The 24,585-nt window shown below is 37.9% G+C and overlaps 1 protein-coding gene across 1 annotated transcript in view; it reads left to right on the plus strand.

Moving 5' to 3' along the window:
* The window catches only part of LOC104294475 (neural-cadherin-like), a 77,105-nt gene that overhangs the window by 50,941 nt on the left and 1,579 nt on the right, over positions 1-24,585 (plus strand). The window contains exons 18-26 of the mRNA XM_009894087.1: positions 259-1,873; positions 3,660-3,753; positions 4,941-5,125; positions 5,336-5,568; positions 8,752-9,029; positions 9,890-10,104; positions 11,061-11,188; positions 11,663-11,695; positions 22,944-23,009. Coding sequence (XP_009892389.1) covers positions 259-1,873; positions 3,660-3,753; positions 4,941-5,125; positions 5,336-5,568; positions 8,752-9,029; positions 9,890-10,104; positions 11,061-11,188; positions 11,663-11,695; positions 22,944-23,009 — 2,847 coding nt within the window. The remainder of the gene's footprint in view (positions 1-258; positions 1,874-3,659; positions 3,754-4,940; positions 5,126-5,335; positions 5,569-8,751; positions 9,030-9,889; positions 10,105-11,060; positions 11,189-11,662; positions 11,696-22,943; positions 23,010-24,585) is intronic.

Raw genomic sequence — 24,585 nt, forward strand, 5'->3', positions numbered from 1 at the left:
ATACATCTAAAATATGAAAAAACAAAATATTATTTTAGTATTAGAATATCTACATTGTTATTGTAGTGCGAAGTGTATTTATCTACTCTGAATTGTTCCTCAGCCACCTCTCATTTGCCATTTGTCTGGCACTCATGTATTAATAGCAGGCGTATACTTTTTTGCTTCGACTTCTTTAGACTGTAGCAGCATATAGGATATAATTGTATTGTTGCATGTTTTATAATTTCTATGTCTTTGTTTTCAAAACTTTTGTAGGTTATGGCAAATGATCCTGATAGCAATGTGGATGAAGGAGATTTGAGATACTCATTGCATGGGCATGGCGCAGCTGATATTTTCACAATAGATGAGAAAACAGGCAGCATTTACGGACACAAGATGCTGGATCGGGAAGAGAGAGCGCTGTGGAGATTTGTTGTATTGGCTACTGATGAAGGTGGAGAAGGACTTACGGGATTTGCCGACGTAATTATTAATGTGTGGGACATAAATGACAATACACCCACGTTCACATGCATGCCTGATGGTTGCAATGGGAGTGTCTTTGAAAATTCTCCTGCAGACACATTAGTCATGGAAATGGGTGCAGTTGATCGTGATGATCCAAATGTAGGTCTTAATGCTGTCCTGACTTACAGGATAACGGAGAATGTAAAAAATGAGTTTGGTACTGACATGTTTAATATCAATCCCAATACTGGTACAATCCACGTAGCTGGGGGAATGCTAGACAGAGAAAGGACTGAAAATTATTTTCTTACTGTTGAAGCAAGAGATGGGGGAGGGCTAACAGGAACTGGAACTGCCACTATCTGGATTGCAGACGTCAATGATCATGTACCTAAATTCACAAAAGAGGTGTGGCAGGCAACAATTCCTGAAAACAGTGCCATCGACTCAGAAGTTCTGCAAGTGTGTGCTACGGATGCAGATGTTGGGGAAAATGCTGACTTAACATTCAGTATCATCGGGGGTGACCCAGATCAGAAGTTCTATATTGAGAATGACAAAGAATGGCAATGTGCCACTATTCGACTGAAAAAAAAATTGGATTTTGAGAATGCACGTGAAAGGCAGTTTAATCTTACTATCACAGTGGAAGATCTTGATTTTTCTAGTATTGCAGTGTGCCTGATTGAAGTTGAAGACTCTAATGACCACAGCCCAGTTTTCCTTTCTCAGTTTATTCAGACAAGCCCTTTCTTTGAAAACCTGCCTGTAGGTACTACAGTAACCACAGTGAGAGCTACAGACAAGGATTCTGGTTTGAATGGGAACATTATATATTCTATAAAGTCAGATTCGGACCCTATGAGACAATTTGTGGTTGACCAACATGGTCATGTGATTGTGGCAAATAAACTAGATCGTGAAATCATTCAAAAATACAGTTTAATTGTACAGGCTTCAGATCAAGGGACACCAGCCCACACTGGAAGCGTAACAGTTTTGATTAACTTGCTTGATATTAATGACAATGGACCAAGGTTTGAGGCACCATACATGCCTGTAGTTTGGGAAAATATATTGAGGCCTGAAATAGTGTATATGAACCATACATCAAAACTGCTTCATGCATTTGATCCGGACAGTGAGGAAAATGGGCCCCCCTTTACATTTTCATTGCCATCAGATTATCAGAATTCTTTGGATTTTTCTCTTACTGATAACAGAAATAACACAGCAACTGTAACTGCTTTGAGGTCCTTTGACAGAGAAAAGCAGAAGGTCTTTCATCTGCCGGTAGTTATAACAGATAGTGGGATTCCAGCTATGAGTTCTACAAACACCTTAACTATAACAATTGGTGATGAAAATGACAATTGCCACGAAGCTGGCCATAAGGAAGTCTATGTGTACAGTTACAAAGGTAAGTGCTATCTGGATAATATATCAGATGCATGAATATAGCACAGTTTTACACGTAATTTCTCTCTTGCAGTTCTCAATTTGTTTGTTTGTTGTTTTTTTTTAAATGGTTTACATATTTTTGAAACTGAAACTCCAGTTCTATAAACTGCTATATTAAGTGGAACGAGTAAAGTATATTTGCAAAGCTCAGACCCTAGTGTGTAAAAGATCATCTACTAATGATGATCTGTTATCTGCAAACAAGTATATATTGCACTTGCAGAAAAAGCAGTATTTTTATAAATCAATAAAATCTATTTTCCATTCACTAGTTTTCACCTACACAGAGGAAAGGTTTTTTGTGTGTGTACACGTGATTCGGAAAGTGTCTGACACTGAGACATCTGGAGATGAGAATGGCAGAACCAAAGCAACTTAGAGAAACAGAGGTTCATAGATGAGCCTTACTTAGAAATTGTAGACCAGTCCCACCTCTGCTGTGACCGCCACTGTGTGGCTGAGCAGCATAGAAATCTTGAGGAGGGAGGTTTTCTGCTGGCAAGAAAGAATCTGAGGGAAAGCTGGGTCAGTGCTTTTTTAGACAGAGAATAATCTTTGGAGTGCCATAAGTGGCTGTTTCCTAGAACAAGTAGTTTTTGAACTGAAAAAAAAAGAAAAGATGCTATTCTGCATGTGTTCCAGTGGTGCACGGTACCTAGTTCAAGCAGTACTAGCAGGAGAGCTGCTCTGTGATAGCAGCCACTGTACTGTGAGGTTTAATGTCATCATGGGAGAGAGCACAGCAAATGTGTTCATTAAGTGAATGCTTTATGCTTTTTCATCATAGTGGTTTAGCAGAGGATGGACAGTTTGATAATATTTTCAAAATTTTTTCTTGAATTTCTATTACTGTGTCTTTTTCCTGAAATTTCCTGTGGAACTTGACGTTAAACTAGTCCTGGTGGCCCTTATTAAGCACAGTTTATTACACCTTTCCCCAAATATTTCATTCCAGATAGACTTGGCTATATCTCAGTTATCATTGTGGTAGTAGAATTTCTGATAAATAATAGTGAAGATTAATCTACAGAAGGTATTTACTAAATTCAGTATGCCTAAATTAGAAGATGTGACCAGATCCTACCATATAAATGGAAGAAGGAAGTTTCTAGGGTGGATTGGATCCAGATTTGAACCTTAAAAATTTTCCATGTTGCTGGACCTTGGCTATGGAATTCAAAGGTCTCCTTTCCCTGGAGTTGCTGCTTTTGCTATTTTAGAACAGCTTGCTTGGATGTTGCACTCCTGTGACAGCCCACATGGGCCTGAAAAAAGGGCCAAGAACTGGCACAGCTTGGTGGCTTCCTGCCCATTTCCTTTTCTCAGTCATGTCCCTCTCTCCCAGCTGCACCCCACAAGATGCTCTCGCTCTTTTGCTGTGTTCTGCTGGTGTGCCGTTTGAAATAGTAGAGTAGCAATGAAACATTTGGGAATTAACTCCTGATGTGGTGATCTTTTTTATTTTTTTTTTTGTCTGAAAATTTTATGTAGACTTGTATTTATGTATGATTCTGTTTTGTGGTGTTTTCAGCTTTTCTTTCATGTGACATCCATGGTGTACTCACCTTTCCAGAACTGGCAGAAATCATCACAGGCTATGCATTATTTTAAGAATCTTGGATCATAACCATCACCAAATTGAGCAGGAATCTGAAAATAATAAATGCAGTAATGAATGCTGCAGAATATAAAGTGCACTGAAAAGCAAAAATTAAATGCAAATTTATTATAATTTATCTCAACAGGAAAATGGTCAACAACAGTGCTTGGGGAGGTGTTTGCACCAGATCAAGATGACTGGGACAATAAAACATTTCTCTCTGAAGGACAACTGCTCAAGTGAGGATTGTATTTATGTCAAAATGAGTAATATTTATGCTTCTGTAATTATTTTACCAGGTATTTCTCTGTGTTCAGGATGTGCATAAAGCCAAGGTTATTGAGCGTGTTGAGGAATGTACTTTCTGAATGCTTTTTCTTTTTTACTTGGGTAACTAGGTGTTAAGAAATTAATGCATGAAATATTTTTTCCAAGAGAATGCAGGATCACACCATGATGTTGATTTTTAGTCAGATGTCATCATTAATTTATTTAAGAATGTGCATTTTGTAAGATCTAATTATAAAATAAGCGGAGTTTTTAATACTTGCCCTCAAATGTTAGAGTTGATGGAATACAAATCTCAAATTTAAAAGGGCAGAATGGAATCATTTAATCAAAAGTGGAAGGGAACGTGGTGATCTCCATTGATGGCTAAATTTACAATTGCGTGCAAAAACCATGACTTTTAGATTAGTAGAGTTTTTTCTGTCAACTGAAATGTTGAATTTGATCCTTAATTCCTCCTTCTACATTATTTATTCATATTATTAAATGAGACAGTATATAGCATAATGGTATGCTGTTTGAAATACAGAAAATGGATGTGAAAATAAATGTAAATTTTTGTCTTCTCTGTGAATAAGAGTTTAAATGCTTTATGTGGCCCAAAATTAAAGACTGACTTTGTGTCTGTCAGCAGCTCCTGGGCGTGTTTCCATATTCAGAGGTTACTGTTCCGTAACAGTGGACATGGAATATTTCTAGAATTACTGATTACTGTCCCTTTGAGGTGGCAAATGAAGATGATATCAGAGATTTCATACAGACTTCATCCTGTTCCAGATAGATAAATGAGCATCAGGAACAACTTTGTGTGGTTTTGTCACTTTCTATTACTTATCTCATAGACCTGCCCACAATGGCTATGTTGAATCCTGTGATTCAACTGTACACTGCTTTTATTCTGGATTAGGAAAGTCTGGGGATTTGGGAGTGCCAGAGACATCTTTTTATAAGCTCTGCAGATTGTCATTTCTGAATTAAGGTGTTTCTGGTGCTTTTCTGAGGTTGTTTGCTAACTCCCGTAAGTTTTTATCTTATAACCTTCATAGTAACCTTTAAGGCCGTCTGAATTATGTTAATGAATAAATTAAGTTATCAATTTTGATTTATTAATGTTTCCTAATAGAACATTTATGTCTAGGTCTTTCAGATTAAATCAGAGGACTGGTTCTTTGATGATGGTGGATAACACTCCTGAAGGAATATACAACTTAAAAGTTAGAGTTTCTGATGGAGTTTGTCCTGATGTTATATCTACATTAGAAATCCATGTCAAAGAGCTGGAAAACGAAGCCATACAAAACTCAGCCACTGTGCGTCTGTCAGGTTAGTTTAGTTTTGCTGGTGAGAATTTAGATCAACTGCTTCTATAACTGAATGATTATGTGATGTGTTATTACATCAATACTTGATTTACTTATCACGGTAGGGCACTTTCTGGTGTGTTTCCATATTGCTAAATAAGAAATAAATTGAGAAATTAACCTGTGGTCTCCCAGTATTTCATGTTTATCTGTTTTTGAATCCCAAAATCAGATGTCACAGCAGAGGAATTCATAAGGAGAGATGAACATCAAGGCAAAACGAGACATGACAAGTTCAAGGAATTACTAGCAGAAATGTTACCTGCTAAGCTTAGTAATATCATTGTCTTCGGTGTGATGAACATTGATGGAAAACAGACAGATGTAAGATTTGCAGTCCGTGATGGATCAGCATATTACAGACCTGAGAAACTTCATGCTGAGATGGCAGCATTTAAAAATGAGGTATATTCTCTAGGGTTATCATGCATCTATGTAATTCACCCAGATACTGAATTTGTGAGGTATATATCCCAAACCTCAGTGGAAGAATATGCTATATCTACAGATAAGGTTTTTTGCTTCACTCAGGACAGAAATGCTTGTCAAGCAAGTGCTTAATGCAAGCTTTGTCCCTTCTCCTTAGTCCCTTACATACAATTACATGGTTATACTAGCTTCTACTTCAATAAATACAACCACTTCTTAGTTGCAGAAAAATGGTCCTCCATTCCCATCATGGTAAAGTTGCCTGTGTTTTCTCCAGTCAGTGTTTCATTGTGTAATCTGTCAGACTTTTCACAATATGAAAACAGAATCCCTAGAAGCCAAAGTGGTACTGTAGTATGGAGAATGTCTTGAAAGTGACAGCTTTTTGGATGTTGCGGATGCTGATGGAAATACCCAAATCATCAGCTTGTGGTTAGATACTTATAGTAGAAGCTTGATGCCACCCAGATGGAAACTCTACTGTACAAAGAAATGACAGTCCATAGAAAAAGTCCTGCTGGAAGGAATATGCAGGTTAGAAGAACAGTTATAGCAGATCAGTGAGATGGAGACGACCAATTTTATGATTGTATTCAACTCGCCAAAGGACAACTTTAAATACAAGGTGACACCATCTCCCATCTTTTTTTACTGTTATAAGGGGGAAATATTTTTTTGAATGTAAGTTGTTTTCTTCCTCTTTCTGATGTTCCCTAACTGTCCTACTCTCTTACTAGATCCTGCATGCCCTCTAACTCAGTTACCTGGGTGCAGTCTGTCTTGGCCCCACTTTGGTTTTCTGTAGTCCTCTGGATTTTGGCTTTGCTGAAGTCCTGCAGATGCTGGTGAATACACACTAAGGCTGCTGCCTTGCTCAAAGGCAGGATGCCACTGCTCGACTTGTAACTTGCCCTGGACAAGGCAGCACTTCCTGACATGTCATTTGTGGCTATGGGGGCATATTTGAGTTTAATAGGTGGTACATCTTCTGGAGAATTTTTTCCTGAAGAGAAAGCAACACTTTCCATTTGTGTGAATATGCTAGGGTCTGCCTGATTCTGGGAACCAAACAGGAATGTCTTAACTTACCCACCTGCTTTCATCTTACTGTATCTTAAGTAGTTGTGTGGATTATGAGACTCTTCAGAGTGACCAAGCAGGAAATACCAGAGACAGATAGTATTCATGAAGCATAACTACTGCTTCTTTTACATATTTATTGAATTACTGCAACAATAATATAGAAAATTGCATAGAATTCAAATATTCTGTGCCATAATATGTGGCAGGTGAGTTCATCAAAGTGGTAACAAGGGGATTACTTCATGTATCTAAATGAAAAAATATGTTTGTATTAATTATATATCACCTTTCAATATTTAATGAATAGCTCTAGTGAGTAATCACCAATAGTTTTCAGAAAATCAGTCATAGCTGGAGAATTTCTCCAGTAGTTTTTATACATGTGTTTAACTATAAATGTAGAAAATAAGTAATTAGCACTGGAATTATTCACTGAATTACTAAATAAATAATGTTTGCAATGGCTCCTTGGGATATAGTTTTACAACAGCTGTTTTTATTTAGCAGAAAAATAATCTATTCTAATACTGTAAAGGAGCCAACGTTGTTTATATATGCTATGTTTTTCTATAACAGTATTACAGAGCTGTCTAAATGTGCATTATAGACTCTCCACTAATGGTGACAGATGTAGGCAGCAGACACCTAACTGCATTGACAGGATGCATCATGTCATTATAAAGTATATTTTATGCCTTTGGGGACATGTTTTTCAATACATGTTATGACATTTGAGGATATACCGACGATTATAAAGGTCAAAGTTCTTACAGTGGAGAATTGAGATGACTCTGCAAGTAAAAAAAAAAATCAGCGCTTTAGTATTTATATATTTGTTTTGGCATTTTCAAAGCTTATTTTAAAAATATTTGTTATACATTTTATAATTTGAAAAAATACATATTAAATGTATAAATAAAGAGAGTCTGATACATTAATTTTACGTTTGTATATCTCAGTGTATACCTCTGTGGGAGTAGTGAGGTCTTTTGTATTCAGGTTTGGACACTAAATAAACATCATTTTAATGTATTCGAATCACCAAATACAAATCAAATTCTGAAGCTTTATAGGCACCTGTGCAAAATCCCCAAACAAGTAGAAGGAAGAAATCTGTTGTGGCAGGAAACAAACTTAGTGATAACTTCGGCCAGTGAATAGGCTACTGGCTGAAGTACAAAAGGTCTTAAGTAATGGCAGCCCTGTTACTGTCCTCAGGCTTGTTGTGAACAGCTTACTTCCCTTCTTTGTACTTTCTGCTAGTTCTTCTTTGTTCTGTTTAGATTAGAAGTTGCAAACTGTGGAGAAACTATTACTACGTTACAAGACTTTATATATACAATGAGGGTCTTCTCTTTATTTGGGTATTTGCGCTTTCAGGTGCAACCCAAGTTAATGATAAAAACAATGAACTAGCAAAGATCAATGTAGAATAGAATATAGCATCCAGTATGCTAAGTTGACTGCATTTTGTTTCAGACAGTTTGACATTAAATGTAAGTTTATGGGGCATGAATCAGTAGACTGAATCCTAATTGCTACAATATGGTCTTGTCAGGCCACTCCTGTGGACATTATTATTGAATGCAGCTCAGCCCTGCGTTTTTCTGTGTCTGTATCCTTATGTGCAAGAGAATGTAAGAAATAATATCCGGGTATAACTCACAAGGAAGATTTTTTATCCTGGCTTAAGCTAAAGCATGCCTGTTGCTATCAGGGTGCAGAGAAGTGTGATGCAGACGACACAGCTTGGAAGGTGGAATACCACTGCTGTCAGGGCTTTGGTCCTTGGAAGCAGTATTAGTAGGCCAGTACAGATTTAACATGTTCACAATCAGTTGTGTCAGTGATTAAGATTTTAGGAAATACTGCTACTGTAATTTTTTTTTTTAATTTTCCTGTATTTGTCAAATAATTTTGCTTGCCTGTATAGTCAGGGATGTTACTAATTAATGCTCAGGAAACTAAAGCATTCTATTAAGTCTATGATGGCTTAGATTTTTCAGAAATTAAGGAGTAAGTAAAAGCATTCATTAGGAGGAGACTGGTGATGTGTTAAACTGTATTTTCTCTTAGATCCAGTCAGCTTTACAATTGAACATTTCACAGATCGATGTAGATGAATGTAGGAGTGCAAATTGTAGTGAGGGCAGCGGCTGTACAAACTACCTCACCGTGAGTGACATCCCAACAGTGATGGATACTGGAAGCGTGTCGTTTGTCTCAGTAACAACCACCATCAAAGCGGTCTGCACGTGTTCAGCTAGGGACCGAGTTCATCAGTCTTGTTCCTCCTACCCTCGAAGCCCTTGTCTCAATGGTGGGATGTGTATTGACACTTTGAATGGTTACAGGTGAGGAAACTTGTATTGCAGATTCTCTTACTTTTTTTCTTCTATTTTTAAAGTGTTGAGTGGAGCTTACAAGATGCAGGTCTAAAAAAATCATAAATATACTTCTGACTGAAGGAGAAACAAAAAACCTCACGAGTGCACTGGAGTGTAACCCTAATGACAACATGGTCTTTACTAATGGCCCAATAATGGTGCTGAAGTCCTGAAGGCAGTGGAAATAGCGTGTGTGTGAGTAAGAAAGAAAACCCTGGGGAAGAAACAGTGGTACAATTAGCACGTGTCATTTTTTAAGAGCATCTAATTCAGTATGAAGGAATGGGAAGTGTGCTCTGTTTTTTTTTTTTTTCCTTTTCCAGGAAAGTAATGGTAGAAGTGAATATCAGTGGTAGCAGCAAGGATGTAGGGGGAGTGAAATGTAGTTTAAACAACAGGAGTTTAGAAAATACTGGATAGGAAACCTGCTGTATTTTAGCATCACCTGGCATGCACTGGTATTCCTTTAGTGAAATTATCCTGGTTTATTCTAGCTGGGAATTAATCTCCCTGAGTTTTCTCTGTAATAAATCGACCAACTGATATTTAATGTTCTGTGTTACTTATTTCATGAAATAAGTCATTGTTCTCAAAAACATGGCCTCAAAAATCCTTCTTTTTGATGGAGATAATATAGGGGATAAATATGCTTTGTACTCTTAAAGTGCTTTAATAATTGCCAAGCACCTCTGAGACCCTGCTAAAATCTTTATTGTTTCACTGCTGTTTTTTTACTGTGCTGTAAGTGCTACATTCGGTGCATGTAAAACCAAAAAAAGTTGAACACTGGGTAATTTTGACTATTTTTTGTGTTTGTGCTCTTTCAGATGTCTTTGTCCTGCTTCGTTTCATGGACCAGACTGCCAGCAGACTAAGCACAGTTTCCATGGAAATGGTTATGCATGGTTTCGTCCCATCAGGCCTTGCTTTCAAAGCTCTCTCTCTCTGGAGTTTATTACTGTGGTTCCAGATGGACTATTACTATATAGTGGTCCTTTATCAAATCCAGAACCTGGGAGTACAGAAAACTTCATTGCAATAGGTACTTCTGCAGAAGTGTGTGAAAAAATTAAATATCTTTTGCAAATGGGTTCCCTGTGAACAGTGTAGTAGTTAGAGTATGAATTTTGTCTTTCCATCTTATGAGGTAATGTATTTTCTAGTTTGAAAATATTTTTAAACATTTCCTAATAGGTCTTTCTTCCTTGATGTCTATTTTTGTACCCTGCACCTATGGCTTTAGGTCCATCACAGAGTTGTAGAAATCAAGGGGAAAGCAAACTAGACTGATATATATAAAAAAATAGTCCCCCTGGGAAACTGTAGTGCTATAAAGGAATTTAGGTACTTTGAAGATAGGTATTACATGATTAATGCAGTCTTAGTTGCATGTCATTCATATCTCGTTTAGTGAGAAAAGAAATCGACTTAAGCTGCTTTCAGTCTTGGGGCATTTTTGCCTGTTCTTTAAACAGGCAATGCTTTGATAGTTGAATCCAGCCCCAGCATGCCACTGCAGGAAAATTTATACAAAAGTAGAACTCTTTGCTTTATGTTGACACATATTTAAAGGGTTACTATTGCTTATTTTTTGTGAATTAATATACAAGATATCCAAGTTATGTTATTGGATATTGTTAATCATTAACCTCTTTTTTGCTTTGTTTTGCAGTTACTTGTAAATTTGAATAGAAGATGGGAGGGAGTAAAAACTGCATGTGTTAATTGTTTTAGACCATTATAAAATTGCAGATTGCTTATCAGGAATTAGTTCCAGTGTTTTGACAAAGAAGTGGCACAATCTGAAGTAATAAAAATAAAAACTATATTGAATTAGTATTTCTGCTTAATAGAAGTCATAGAATATAATCCTATATTTCTATAGTAAACCCCACTTTATGTGACCAGCAATAACCATTAAATGAGTACATTTGCTGACTGCTAATATATCCAAAATGGAAAGATTTTTAGAGCTGAATCTTTTTCATGTTGTGTTAGAACTCTCCGGTGGTGTTCCTGTGCTGAAGATGAGCCACGGCTCGGGTTTTGTGGTGCTGCAGTTTCCAGGTCAGCTGAACACAGCAGACAAAAAATGGCATCGACTAGAAGTCAGAACCAATGGTCAGGTCAGTTATTTGATTTTTTTATTTTTTTTCCATATCAGGATATTTGTATTTCCAGTAGCATTTGCCTGCGCAGAAACAGGAGGGTAGAAAAAACAGACTGGGTAATTATATGTGTTACTCTAACTGTGCTTGTAGATTTGAGGAATAATATGAATTTTGGGAATACAGCATTGTTAATTCCAAATCTATCTATGTTGTAATCTATATTCCAGGATCAGGGGAATCTTTTTCCTGTTTTTTAAGCTCTGCAACACATGTGGAATGTGCCTAAAGGCTTAGTTATCATCTCCACATTCGGTGTAGACATTTGGACACTGAAATCAGTTACCTGTGCCCACAAAGCAGACAATTATTTATTTGCAAATGCAGTTACAGTTTTTGTGAAAGTGGTTCAACTACTCAGAAGCATGAATTAAATGCAGAGTTAAGTGCCTTCTCTTTCAGCTTTACTGTTTACTGCAAGATTGAAAACAGACCAGGAAAAAAAACCAACCTTTTTTGCTTGATGTTATGCAAAAAGAAAAAGATGAAAATTTGATGTAACTTGTTTATTGACTTTTACAGAAATTCTTAAATCAATAATCCTATATTTTGGTGTAGGATGTTCGATTCACTTTGGATCATTGCAGTACAGCTGTGGTTTCAGAGATAGAAGGAGTAGGCAAATGGCTGTCCACTGAAGATCGTGCAAATTGTGAAGTCTTTGGTTCTGTTCCACGAAGAGCAAGGTACATTTCTGGAGATTCACTGAAAGACAGTTTATTCTAAAGGCCTTTGAAAATTTACCTATCAAACTAAAGTAAAATTATTAATGACTAGAAGTATAAAAGTATTTGCTTTTCTCTAGAACCTTAAGGGTCAAGTCTGGACCTTAAAGTGCTAAACAAATTTTAAGGAACCAGTCTTCCTCTGAGTAGTGTTGAAAGACTAAATGACAACCCCAGAACACTGTGTGGCTAATACTGGAGATTTTGTGGGTACTGTGTACCATCCCTTACCCACAGGTTTTCTCTCACTTTATTTATCAAGTCACTGTAAGCCTGTTCTTGGAAACTTCTTGAAATCAGGCCAGTTAACTTTTTAATGGCAATAACTCTGGATCCTCAGCCAATCTTACTATCTGATTGGTGTAAGTCTGAGGGCTCCTACTGACAACTTTTGGTGAATGTATTAAGGCAAACTAACACGTCAGGGTCTCCGTTGGATCCAAGTTTACTGCCTTTATAGCAGAGTGAGAGGAAGTGCACGTGTATCCATACCTCAGCTATTCACTTCACAGCCTGGTGTACTCATATAAACTGCTAATTAAAGTAGGCTGGTGCTGGGGTGCCTAATTTTGGCTGCAGCGTCTTGTAATGAGACATACAATCCTCCTGTGTGTGTTTTCCAACAAAGTAATACAGCCAAGGTGCAACAGTGACACTGGTGGCTTAAGTTGTTTGTACTGTTGGGTCAGCCCTTAGCCTCAGTTTAAACTGAAAAAGCTGGAAAATCTTATTAAAAAAGCAATTATTACATTAAACAGAGAAGAATGTATTCAGCTACGTTCTGCAAGGGTTTGGATTCAGTATAATTAAGTCCTTTGGACTGATGCTTGTTGCCCTTGCTGATGACACCAAGCTGGGAGAAATGACCAGTATGTTGGAGGGCATGGCTTGGAATTAAAAATTATCTCAGCAAACTGAAAATAGGACCTGGAAATGTACTGTATTTTTCCACTGCAACGAAGGGCCAAGTACTACATGTAGGCAGAAAAAATCAGCCTCACAAATAGAGAGAAGGGAACAACTGCTATGTATCAGTAAAAGATATGGATGGCAGTGGGACAGAGAGTCAGCAACGCCACATCAATGTGAAAAAGGCAAGCACTACACAATAATACCTCAACATGTGTAGATCTCCAAGATACGGAATAGAATTCTTCCACTCTGGTTAGCACGGCCGGGCCTCAGCTGGAGCCCTGGGTCCAGTTTGTGCACCACAGTGCAGGATAGGTGCATATCAACTGGGTATAGTCCAGAGAAGAGCAGTGACTGTAATCAGCTTGCCTTGAGAATAAGAATGAAGGAATTGAGGTCGTTTAGCTGAAAGAAGGGAAAACCGAGGAGAGATATGGTAACTCTAACTGGATATAAAAGAAGACTACAAAGAGGATTTAGACAATCTCTTCTGTACCGGGCCTTAGGTTACAGTGGGGAATATTCAGGTTATATTTTAGGGAAACCTTTGTACTCATAAAGATACTTGAGCTGTGGAATAGATAGTCCCAGCAAGTGTGCTGATCAGCATTGGGATTAAGCCTGGTAAGCAGATCCATGAAGGTCCTCCTGGTCATGAAAGGAGCATACAAAAAAGGCAAAAATATAAGAAGAAATGAAAACAAAAAATTGAGCTGGTAACTCAGAGAAAAAGAAACCCTGTGAGGACTAAAGTATGTGGAATTCTTTGGCTCAGAGAGATGATTCGGAGGCATCGCAGAGCCTGGACGTGTGTACTGTACCTTTTAGACCACATTGACCCAGCTTTTGGGTTTCCAGCCTTTATCATACACATAACAGTCTTTGTTGTAGTATTACTGCAGTATAGGATGAATGTGCACACACAGAAGCACTCGAAGGAGAACATGGTGTCTAGAATATCACAGCTGTTCTGACTTGAACACAAACATGCCTGAATTGTAGTAGTGTACCTCAGTTAAACTTGCAATAGACTTCACTGTCACATTTAAAAAATAAATTACCCTTTATTTTAAAGGACCAGCTTCTGTTCACTGACTGACTGACTGTATTTCAGAGAAAGAAGTAGATAAAACAGTTGCATTCTTTTGTTATTTTATAAAGCCTCTATTATTTGGAAATGCAATGTAGATGTTTATTTATCTGCCTTATTATATAATATATATATTAAAAAATATATAATGCCTATGTTTGAATGCAAATTCACATCTATTTTTATTATTGATATAATTTTAAAGGTATTTGAATGTGAACCATGTTCTACAGCTGGGTGGTGTAAAAGAATCGTTACCATATTCCTACCCACAATTGCTGCACAAACACTTTTCTGGTTGTTTGCGCAATTTCATCTTGGATACTCAGGTAAGAGAAGTGTAGCATTTTGCTTTAGCAAAGGAGTAAACTTCTTTATTATATTTTTGGGAGATTTGTATTATACCTGATACTTTTGCTTCCATTAATTTATTCAATGCCCATATAAATCAGTGTAAAATACAAGAAAATTCTGTTTTTTCTCTTAGAATAACTACCTTGAAAAGTTATTTCTCAATTACAAACAGATGTATCTGTGAGCCAGAAACTATGCCTTTGTTTATCTCCTACTTCATGCAGCTGTCTTCCAAGCTTCTTTGTGCATTTGGGGAACTTCTGAATGGCAGTTGTGTGATGGTATGTTTATGCCAGCTGCCTGCTTTGTTAGGAAATATTAGGGTTTTTTGGCTTTCATATTCAGTTGAGTTTATTCAAAGCCAAAGTATGATCTTGATAAAATAAGTTGAAATCTGAATGTCAAAAAGCAAATTTAACATCTTAAGCAATGCAGGTGACGAACAGACTGTTATGTGATGTAGCTATTCCTGTTTAAAAATGAAGCGTAAGTATTTCTTAAATAATATATCGGTGTCATACAATTTTCTCTTGAAGGTATATGATCTTCAGTCTCCTGCAGAATCCCTGAATAGCTTCCCTGGATGCACACTGACAGACGGGAGCTGTGAGACCATGGGTTCTTCTTCCTGTGGTATTCATGGGAGGTGTCTTGGAGACTGGGGCTCATTTGCTTGTCATTGTTTGCCGGGTTACTATGGCTATCGGTGTGATAAAGGTGAAGTCTGTTTTTCTGTTATGTTGTTGATAGGCTGGTAAATTTTACAATACAGAAAACTTAAAATGTTTGCAGGCAGTAATTGCTAAGGTGGTTTCTGATGTTTATGTTATGTAAAGCCATGTTTCAGTGTAGCTGCCTGCGATTTTTAGCAATTTCTTTTCTAACTCCCTTTGAGAAATTACTTTCTCAGTATCAGATAATTTCTTTAGTCCTGAGGATGTTTGTACAATGGAGACTGCATGACAAAAGAATTGTGAACAAAATTATTTGTTCTCGTAAGAATTTTTTGAATTTGCATCTGTTTACACCTTCAGAGATACCTAATAACCTAAAATTTAAATGTGAGTGTGCCAGTACCGCTTACTGTGCAGAATTAGAACTACACAACTGGAATTAGAAATTAGTGCTCTGCTGGTGTCAGGAAGAGACTCTATTGGCTTAAGGACCTGTGCTTTTGGTATAGTAGGATCTTTTCTTTAGCCTTCGTGGAGCCAACGTTTGCAGCAAAAAGACAATTATAAAATAGTGGGTTGGGAAAATTGATTGTGGTACTTAAGACTTTGTCTGCAGTCTCTTCTTTTGTCTTGGTCAGAGCTTCTGCTTTCACCACCATTGTAAGAAGAAGCATTAGCAGAATCAAGTTGGGAGGGAGATCACCTCTTTATAGAGGAAGATGAAGTGGGAGAGTGACTGGGGAAGTTACAGAACTGGATAAAGGGACGTGTCCCAAAAGACAAGTTATGTCTCATGGATCCATGCTGTGCATTCCAATTTTTTTTTTTTTTTACTTTCAACTCTTACTATGAAAATAATGGAAACAATAATACTTCCATGTCCCTACAAAATGATTTACAGGTCTTTATCCTGTCTTTTTAGTTGCCAAAGAATATACATTTGGGCCAGGAAGTCACATTCGCTATCAGCTTCCTGTCAGCATGCCTGCCCGTAGGACACTGTTTGAAGCCATGATTAGGACACGGCAGCCTGATAGTGTCATCACGAGCATGTCATCTCGAAATAAGGACGAACACATCACCCTACAGGTGAGCAAGGCATTCCAGACAGTAATTGCATAATGGTTAAGTCAATGATAGTGAATAGTTAGCCCAGAGAAACATTAGCTTAAGAGCTGGAAGTAGAACTGAAAACCTTATGCTGAGCACAAAAACTTTGGAATTCATTTTATGGACACTTACAGATCTGATCCTTTACTTAAAATATTGATGCACAACCATGGTATCCCATTGGATTTCAGAGGAATTTATTGCCAATTGCAGTGCGGTGTAGTTTGCTATACAGAATAGGAGGAATAGTGTGTCTACCCTGGTGTCCTGTTCAGCCGTGGCCACGAGTGGCTGATTCTGCATAGTTCAGACCCTGTCAAGAAAGGTGCCTGTCCTAATGATGTCAGATTCTCAAAATGGCAACATGTTCATTCTATACATACCACTGAGTGAGTCCCCTCTTCAGCTAAGCTGGTTTGAGCTGTCAGTGTAGAAGTGATATGCCAGATTCTCAACCATTTGAAGAACCCCATAAATGTGTCCAAGAGAGAAGCAGGGTAAAATTACTCTGAGTGAATTATGTACTACTGTGAGTACACCGTTACCAGTATTTAGGTTGTCTAGGTCAGTAGCACCTGAAGTATCTTTGTATTACACTGTATGTGCAGTGTAAACATACCCTAAATTTAAACAAATGCTTTAAGATTGATGATTACGTACAAGTCTTAGTTCAAGTAATGTGACAGTTACAGGTGAGTATGAAATGTCAGGTGATGACTTTTCTTCTTTTTCTCACTACTTTGTCAATTATCCACAAGGTTGTTCAGGGATTCTTAGTGGTCTCATATAATCTGGGTGATGGAGACTATTCGGTAAGCCTTTCCTCCTACCACGTTGATAATGGTGAATGGCATCATATCACACTGGAGAGAAATGAAAATGAATTTACTCTTCGCCTTTATGAAGGAGGTGGGAAGAGAGAAATTCTGAAAGCAGCAGGAATATACAAAGAGATTGTAATTGACCCCAGCAGCTTGGTCCTTGGAAACACCTATCCATTCAATCAAAACAAGAGTTTTCAAGGTGAGTTCTTGATCTCACTGTTCAGAACATGCATGTGTAAAAATGAAGGTTTATTGGTACTGCATGAGCATATTGAGAGAAGCTTTCTTGTTTATGTAGAGCCCAAAGTAAACAGATTCTTGCATGACATTTCTTGCATCTCCCTGGTTTTGCAAAAGGGACAAATAAACTGTTCTGACTAGAAAAAAGGTACGGCAGGGAACTATGTGCAAATACTGTTAGCTACTGGACTTGGAAAAAAGATGGGAACCTCTTCATACAACGTTATGTAGAGTATTTGTAACTGGAGATGCGCAAGCTTCTGTCAAGTGGACTGTGGGTGGCTCATTGCACTAGATACACAGAACTGATTCATTGCATGGTTCCATCCAGTCCATTTGGCAGCTGTCCTTCCCTACCAAATACAACTGTCCCTGCGCTCAAAGGAATATTTCCATTTTATACATGCATTGCATAGCACACAACAAGCTCTGATTTATTACCTGTATGCGCTACCTTTGTATTATTGGATTTTACAGTCACTCTGTTGAAGCATTAACTAAAATTAGAAATGGTTTATTAAATTAGAGCTAAGAATTTAAATTTTTAGCAACTGAGTGGATGGAAGTTGAATTGTTACACAAAGGAGAAATCTAGAGAAATGTAAGCTTAAGATACCCATAACAGCTTTTTACTCTCTCCTCAGTTGGCAGCTCACCCTTTGCCTAACATCACAGTATAAGTAATGCACAGTTATGCAGCACATCTTTTATAATCTCAAGGAAGACACACACTGTTACTTGGTTAAACGTGCCTGGTATCTGCCTGTCCCCTCTCTCCCCCATGCCTTTCACCTCTTTAACCGGATTCTGGTAAATTCATTTGACGCAAGGTGGTAATGTATTGCAGATAAAAGTATTGCAGTGAGTAACGCAAGATTGTGAGGGGAAAATGTATAAAATGTATATGCATTAAACAGAATAACAGCTTACAACGTAAGTGTATCACAAATTGTTTAGAAAAAGATTGTTTTCTATTCTTTCACTAAAAGTATTCCAATAACTAAAGTTTACGCTGAGAACTAGGGATTATTTTTTTTTAATTTTTATTTATGGGAGTAGTAGTATTTGTTTTTAAGTGAATAGATTAAAGAAGTCAAATGGTTACATGAAGATCATTTTAATTAGGATAACTAATGTTGCTGTTAAGCAGCTGAAACTTTAAGGGGTTTGAAGTTACAAAATGTAACAACAAAATGAATACAAAATTCATCAAGGTATATGCTTTTATGCTGAGGGATCTAGTGCATACAAAATTAGTGCCACACATCTTCAATACAAAATTTCTATTAATGCCCCAAGGCTTTTTCGCCATTATTTGTGGTTTGCTCTTCTGTAAAGTTAAGCTGTAAACTACAATTAAAAATCAACCACACACAATTTATACTGGTGCACATTGAAGAATATAACAGATTTTCCACAATATCTGGACTTTTCTTTTGAAAACATAGTGAAGGCATATGTGTTCTGCTGTTTTGAATACAAGCAAATAGGGGCTTGCAGCAGCTCTTGGTTCTTGTGGAAAATACTGGGCAATCTTGATGAAAACTTTAACAAATTCAGTCAAAAAATGGAGAACAATGCTATGAAAGTTTAGGTAGAATCAGTCCTAGATTTAAACTTTGGTAGCCTGGGTCCTTTGTTAAACATGAACTGCCAAATCTTACAGCTGCTTCAAATCATTCTTGCTGAATGGCTTTTAAAACAGTCTCTTTGTGCCTTGCTTCAGGATGTATGAAGGATGTCAGATTTAATAACTACAGGATCCCTCTGGATACTCACGTGAAGGAGCTGGTGTCAGTATTAAGTGCCCAAGGCATCAAAGAAGGCTGTTCTTCAGAGGCTTGTAGGAGTAACCCTTGTAACCAGGAATTTATTTGTATTGATTTGTGGATGATGCATGAATGCAGGTAATTGGTGGAAATAAAACCCCTCCAGATTCAGGTGGGAAAGGGTGGATGCTGAAGAAGTGTGCAACCTGTGCCACTGGCAATCCCATCAAATCACTTGAACCAGTGTGAAACACGAAGCTAGATGCCTGCATAGGCATCAGGTTACTCAGAGAACGCTGTCCTTTTAGGTACTACCCTTAGCTGATGTACATTAGCATATCTCTATTGGTGCCGTAACAATTTCGGCTGCCTGTCTTAACTGAAAATGTTTAAAGAACAGCAGCAAATCCAGAACGTTTGTAACGCCTGAAAACCAGGAAAAGGTAGGTTAGCTGGAGTGGAACACTAGCATGGCTAGCTGCCTTGTTGAAGCTCGTGCTGTGCAATGTTGATGTGCTTTCTTTTGCTGGTGAGTTCTTGCACTGTCTTAAGCTGTGACCTCTGTTCCCTTACAGGCCACTCAAGTTGCATTAGAAGCACCACATCATTAAGCTCAGACTTCTCGTGTGTGGCTGGGGCTGAGGTTAGGATTCCAGATAGTTGTGCTGTGAAAACGTACACTTCAAGCATTACTGACTGCCACTGTCCCACACAAATGGAGTTTTCTAGAGATGTATTTTTTTCTGGAAATTCACTGTGATGGAAACATAAAGAACATGGCAGAGCTTGTCCTGCCTAGGCAGAACTGCAGGCCCTAATCCAGCTATTTTTTCACATGGCTCATCTTGCAGAAGCCAGTGGAACTACCTGAGTTCTGAAAGCCCCAGATATAAGGGTTTAAAGTTGTGGAGCTCACTGTTGTATGACTGCTTTAGAAAAGACTACAACCCTGTAATTATTCTAAGTAACTTCTAGTAGCTTCTTCAGAAACTGTGTATAGAGTGTCATCAAAGACTGTCTTAAAGTCTTAAATGCTGTCTTTCATGCCTACTTTTCTCAAAGTTTAATGGTTTCATTTTGCCTTCGTCTTTTCAGTTGCCCTCCGGGACACATGATCATGGAGAACACCACTGGTAGACAGTGTGTCTACACTGCGTGTGCTAGAAGGCCCTGTAACTATGGTACCTGCATCTCGCAGTCACCAACCAAGTTCCAATGTCACTGCCCCGATGGCTATACTGGACGTAACTGTGAAATCACACTGGCGATCTTTCACAAGGATACAGGCCTGAGCTTTAGTTCCATGTTTGCCATCTGCATTTGCTTTTTGGCGCTGTTAGGTAGTTATGGCAACTACATCTTGTATTACCTTTGGTGAACTCATTTATCCATCTTGTCCTGAATAGTCATCATCTCATCCTGACTTGACTCTGCCTTCATTTTTTTGCCATGTTCTCAGCTCCATCAGTAACATCGTCCCCGTGTGCACATATTACGTGAATCAACATTTGTGAGTGATGGAAAGTCTTTGCAGTTTTATTTTCTGCACATTTTCACTTCATGGCTAAGGAACTGTTCAGATTCATAATTGGAAGCAAATTCAATTGAACAGGAAGAGTGGAAATTGCTACCAGATAAACACTGAAATACTACGGAGCACGAAACAGATTTTTCAGTCTAGGAGAGATACACTGTCTGATAGGAATACATTTGGTCAGACAGGAGCAGTTTCTGGCATCCTACCAGTTGGGTCACAGCTCCTAACACCTGCTTTTGGCTTCCTCAACCATTTTCAGGCTTAGGCATTGGGTCTCAAAAAGAAAAGACAAAGAAGGGTATCACTAGTGGGGAAGGATCACATCTTTGAGTCCTTCTTGTTTATTCAAGTTTCATGAATGTTTGCCTGAGTAAGGACATAGGATTTTTCTCATGGCTTGCAGCGCTATTTAATTTTCATTCAGAAGTCATAGTAAGAGTATGAAAATGTATTGTGGACTACTTTGCATCCATCTATAGCTACCTGAAATACCATAATTTTCCCCAACTCTGCTAGATGCTATATTTGCCATGCAAATATGAACAGCAAATAACGTGGGAAACTGATTTCACAGCTCTTGGAATTCCAGTTAGTGCACATTGATCAGAGATCATTATGTTAAAGGAGGGTGTGTGTCTGTGTCAGAGCAGTTTTATTGTGAGCTGACTTGGTGTTGCTGTCTGTGCTTGACTGAACTCGACTGAAAAAACAGTATCTTTTACCTAACAATCCTGCTAATCTTTTGGGTCTAAATTACAAGATAGAAACAGTTGGTTTTAACCAAGTGGTGTGCTTTGCTGTGAAAATTTTAGTGGATGTGGTTGACAATAGTATTGCCACACAACTGTAACTTTTGTTAGGAGAATTTTTAATAAAATTCCTTGTTCTCAAGATTTCAGATGCCCTTTTCTCTTACACAGGTTCCAGAAGGGGGTAATGCACTTAAAAGTGATTAATTCATGCAATTTTTATTATAAATTTGTAACTTTCCAATAGATTAGGAAAGCCGCTTTTCTGACTGACTACATCTTTTAAATTAAATATGGTACTGTTTTGCAAGTAAATCAATACCAGGGCAGCTTCACGTTGGTTTGATATCACATGAGCCTTCCCCAGCCCTCCCTGCCAGGAGACTTCAGCTCAGACACTCTGGTACTTTGGAGCTTGCAACTGCCCTAATACTAACGCTGCGGCTCAAAGAAACAACAACCTTCATAGAATGCTTTTAATGATGGCACTGTTTAATGACGGTCAGGGAGGAGCTTACACTGTTTTTATGCGTATGGAAGAGATACTGTCTTCAGTAGGGTACTTCTGGTTTACACTCTTGGAACATGAGCTATATTCATTTTAATTATTGGCTTTTTATTAACAGAGTAAAAGAATAGGAGAGATGTAGAACGTTTAAAGACTTCTTGAGTATCTCAAAATCAGCTCAGCTAAACAATTACTTTGCCAACAAGTTACCATGTGTGAAAATCTGTGTGACACGTTTGTGTAAATTTGGGAGACGGAGGAGGAAGAGATAAATACACATCTCAAATGCATTGATTCAGTTTGAAGGGTGTAGCTACACAGCACAGTGCAGGGCATAGAGCCCCGCGTACACCAGTTTCAGTCCCAAGGTCATCTAGATGCTGCTCCTCAGAGCTGTGCTCTGCCATGTAGATATTCTCTAAGAGATTCTGGTCTCTTTAACTCACTACAGTGTTAGTTTGTGGTATCCGATGGTTTAAGGTCTTACTATTTTATTAATTTTTATGGAGTTGGTAACACAGTGGTACATAAGTTTCTGTTTGCATAATGTTCGGTATCTGATATTGAAATTTTACAGCTGTCAGTGTATAAAATGCACCTAAGCATTTAAGAAAAATGTTTGAATTCATGGATGCTAAGGTAGAATGTGCCTGATTTTTTTTTTTTCTAGTAAAATGTATAAAAGTAATTTCTTCTTTTGTCTTGTGTCTTCTTGTGCTTCGTTTCTGTGTAATTCTATCTGTTACTGTCAACACATTGTTAGTTGAGTGCTACCCCTTTGTATACGTTTTCTCTTACAAAGTTTCACTCAATACAGTAAACAGCTAGGGCTCTGAACACCACTTGGGTTCTTCAGTTCTTTAACAACTTCAAAGTTGTACTTTAATGTGTATTTTAAAATGCTCTTTAAAGCCTTTCTGTCTCTGATGTTCACTTGTAACTACATTGAGGAGTGCAAAAATCCAACATTTGCTGAGAAATGCAAAACTACAGCCTTGCTGGCTCTGACTGCAAACCAGTGCTGCAGTACTCCTATAGAGTGGCTGCTGCCTAAGCCATCCTGCAGCACATCGGTATAATGTTTTATTTGTTTCTGAATGATGTTATGTTTTGCTCCTGTGTGTTTACACAGCTCTATTCAGTGCTGTATTCTTGTGGGCTCGCTGGAAGAGTCACAAAGGTCTGAATGGAGGAGTTTGCCATGTACCTGTGCATCATGAGGATTTGGAGGACATCAGAGAAAATATCCTCAACTACAATGAAGAAGGGGGCGGGGAGCAAGACCAAGTAAGGATCATTGTGTTATGTCACAATTAAGAGGGGACTGGTGGCTCACCATGCTAATGAAAATGTATTTTATGCTTTTCCTTTATACCTGAGGACCTTAGACTTTGTTCGGCCAATTCATTACTGCAATTAGTAGATGACTTCTTTGCAAGGTTATGTACACAAGGGTGCATGTTTCTTAAGCAGAGATAAGTGCCTATCAATTTCTACTTTGTCTTAAAACAAGTGATCCTATGTGCATATTTAAAATTGCTCGTAGAGCGAGTTTAGCAGTAAAGAACTAACAGCTGATGGTTTGGGTTTCATGGCTCAGGAGCTGCTGAGGTTCTCAGGGGTAATTACTACTTTAGCACTGAGGGCTTCAAAGAGCCTGACGTGAACTCTTTGTTGTTATGGACGGTCTCTTTCTGGAGACTGTTCCTAACAGCGGTTATTCAGACAGGACTTGTTAAGAAACCGAGGTGCTATGTTTGTGCCTCTTAAGGCCTAAAGCACACGGTGGTTGTGGAAGAACCTTTCTGCATTTTCCTGTTTTGGAGAGAAATACACTAGTGAACACAAGCTGTGTTTATACTTACAGTAGACCAGATTATACCCAAACCAGATAATGTTAACCTTTCTGCTAGCTGTTTTAAGGATTTCTACATGTCAGTTTAAGCCAGAACTTTGAAAGACAACCGCAGATATTACAGATGAGTAATTTAAATAGATTATTTGCTGCCCCATAGACATTTGCTATGTTTGAAAAAGGTAAGGAACTTCACTGCTGCCTTTGAAACTTGTTCATTTCATGGATTCAAAAGGTGGTGTGACTCTGCAGAGGTAATAATAGTCAGGGCACGGATGTGATGGATCAAGAAAAGCCAGTGATTTAAAAAAAACAAAATTAAATCTGACCTGTCCCAGAATTCCAAATATCTTCAAGAATTTTTAGTTGTAAAATACAGAGAGTGTTTTACAGGGCCACCTGAGAAAATATTCTTACTTGTAGAGTATTCTTTATTTCTTGATGAATTAGTGTGAATGTAATAAATACAGGGACATTTTCCATGTGTTAACATAGACAGCTATATGCATAAATCCTGTTTTCCTTAATAAGATTAATGTCCTCTGCAGTATTTTGTAATTTTATACCCAGAAGATCTAGAGTGAGGAAATCCACAGTTTCTATATGACATGTTTAATTACTTTTGGGGTGTACTTAAAATACACTCCTTATTTTAAGCAGTGGAATCAAATTAGTGACTTGATGATCTTCATCAGAGGCTATTACTCAGTCTTGAAGAAATGCCACTTCGAATGAAGCCTCTACAGGTTCTATATACTGTTCCTAAATTATTCCAATTTTGCAGTTGCTGGGATTGTAGCTACAACTTTCCAGTATCCTTTTTAATACCTAATTGTTTCTCTAGATTAAAAAAAAAAACAAAACACCCAAATACCCAGAATTACAATACCTTAATTGTATTCTAATGTTACCTTAACTAAAGGATAACGAGGGTGCTTGGACACAAATTTTGTCTTTGTAATGTCAGCAGAGAGTAGGACTCCGGGGACTTCTGAGTAGCTTACACTT

Source organism: Charadrius vociferus, unplaced genomic scaffold (genome assembly GCF_000708025.1).
Source record: "Charadrius vociferus isolate BGI_N301 unplaced genomic scaffold, ASM70802v2 scaffold341, whole genome shotgun sequence".
In the NCBI taxonomy this organism is placed as follows: domain Eukaryota; kingdom Metazoa; phylum Chordata; class Aves; order Charadriiformes; family Charadriidae; genus Charadrius; species Charadrius vociferus.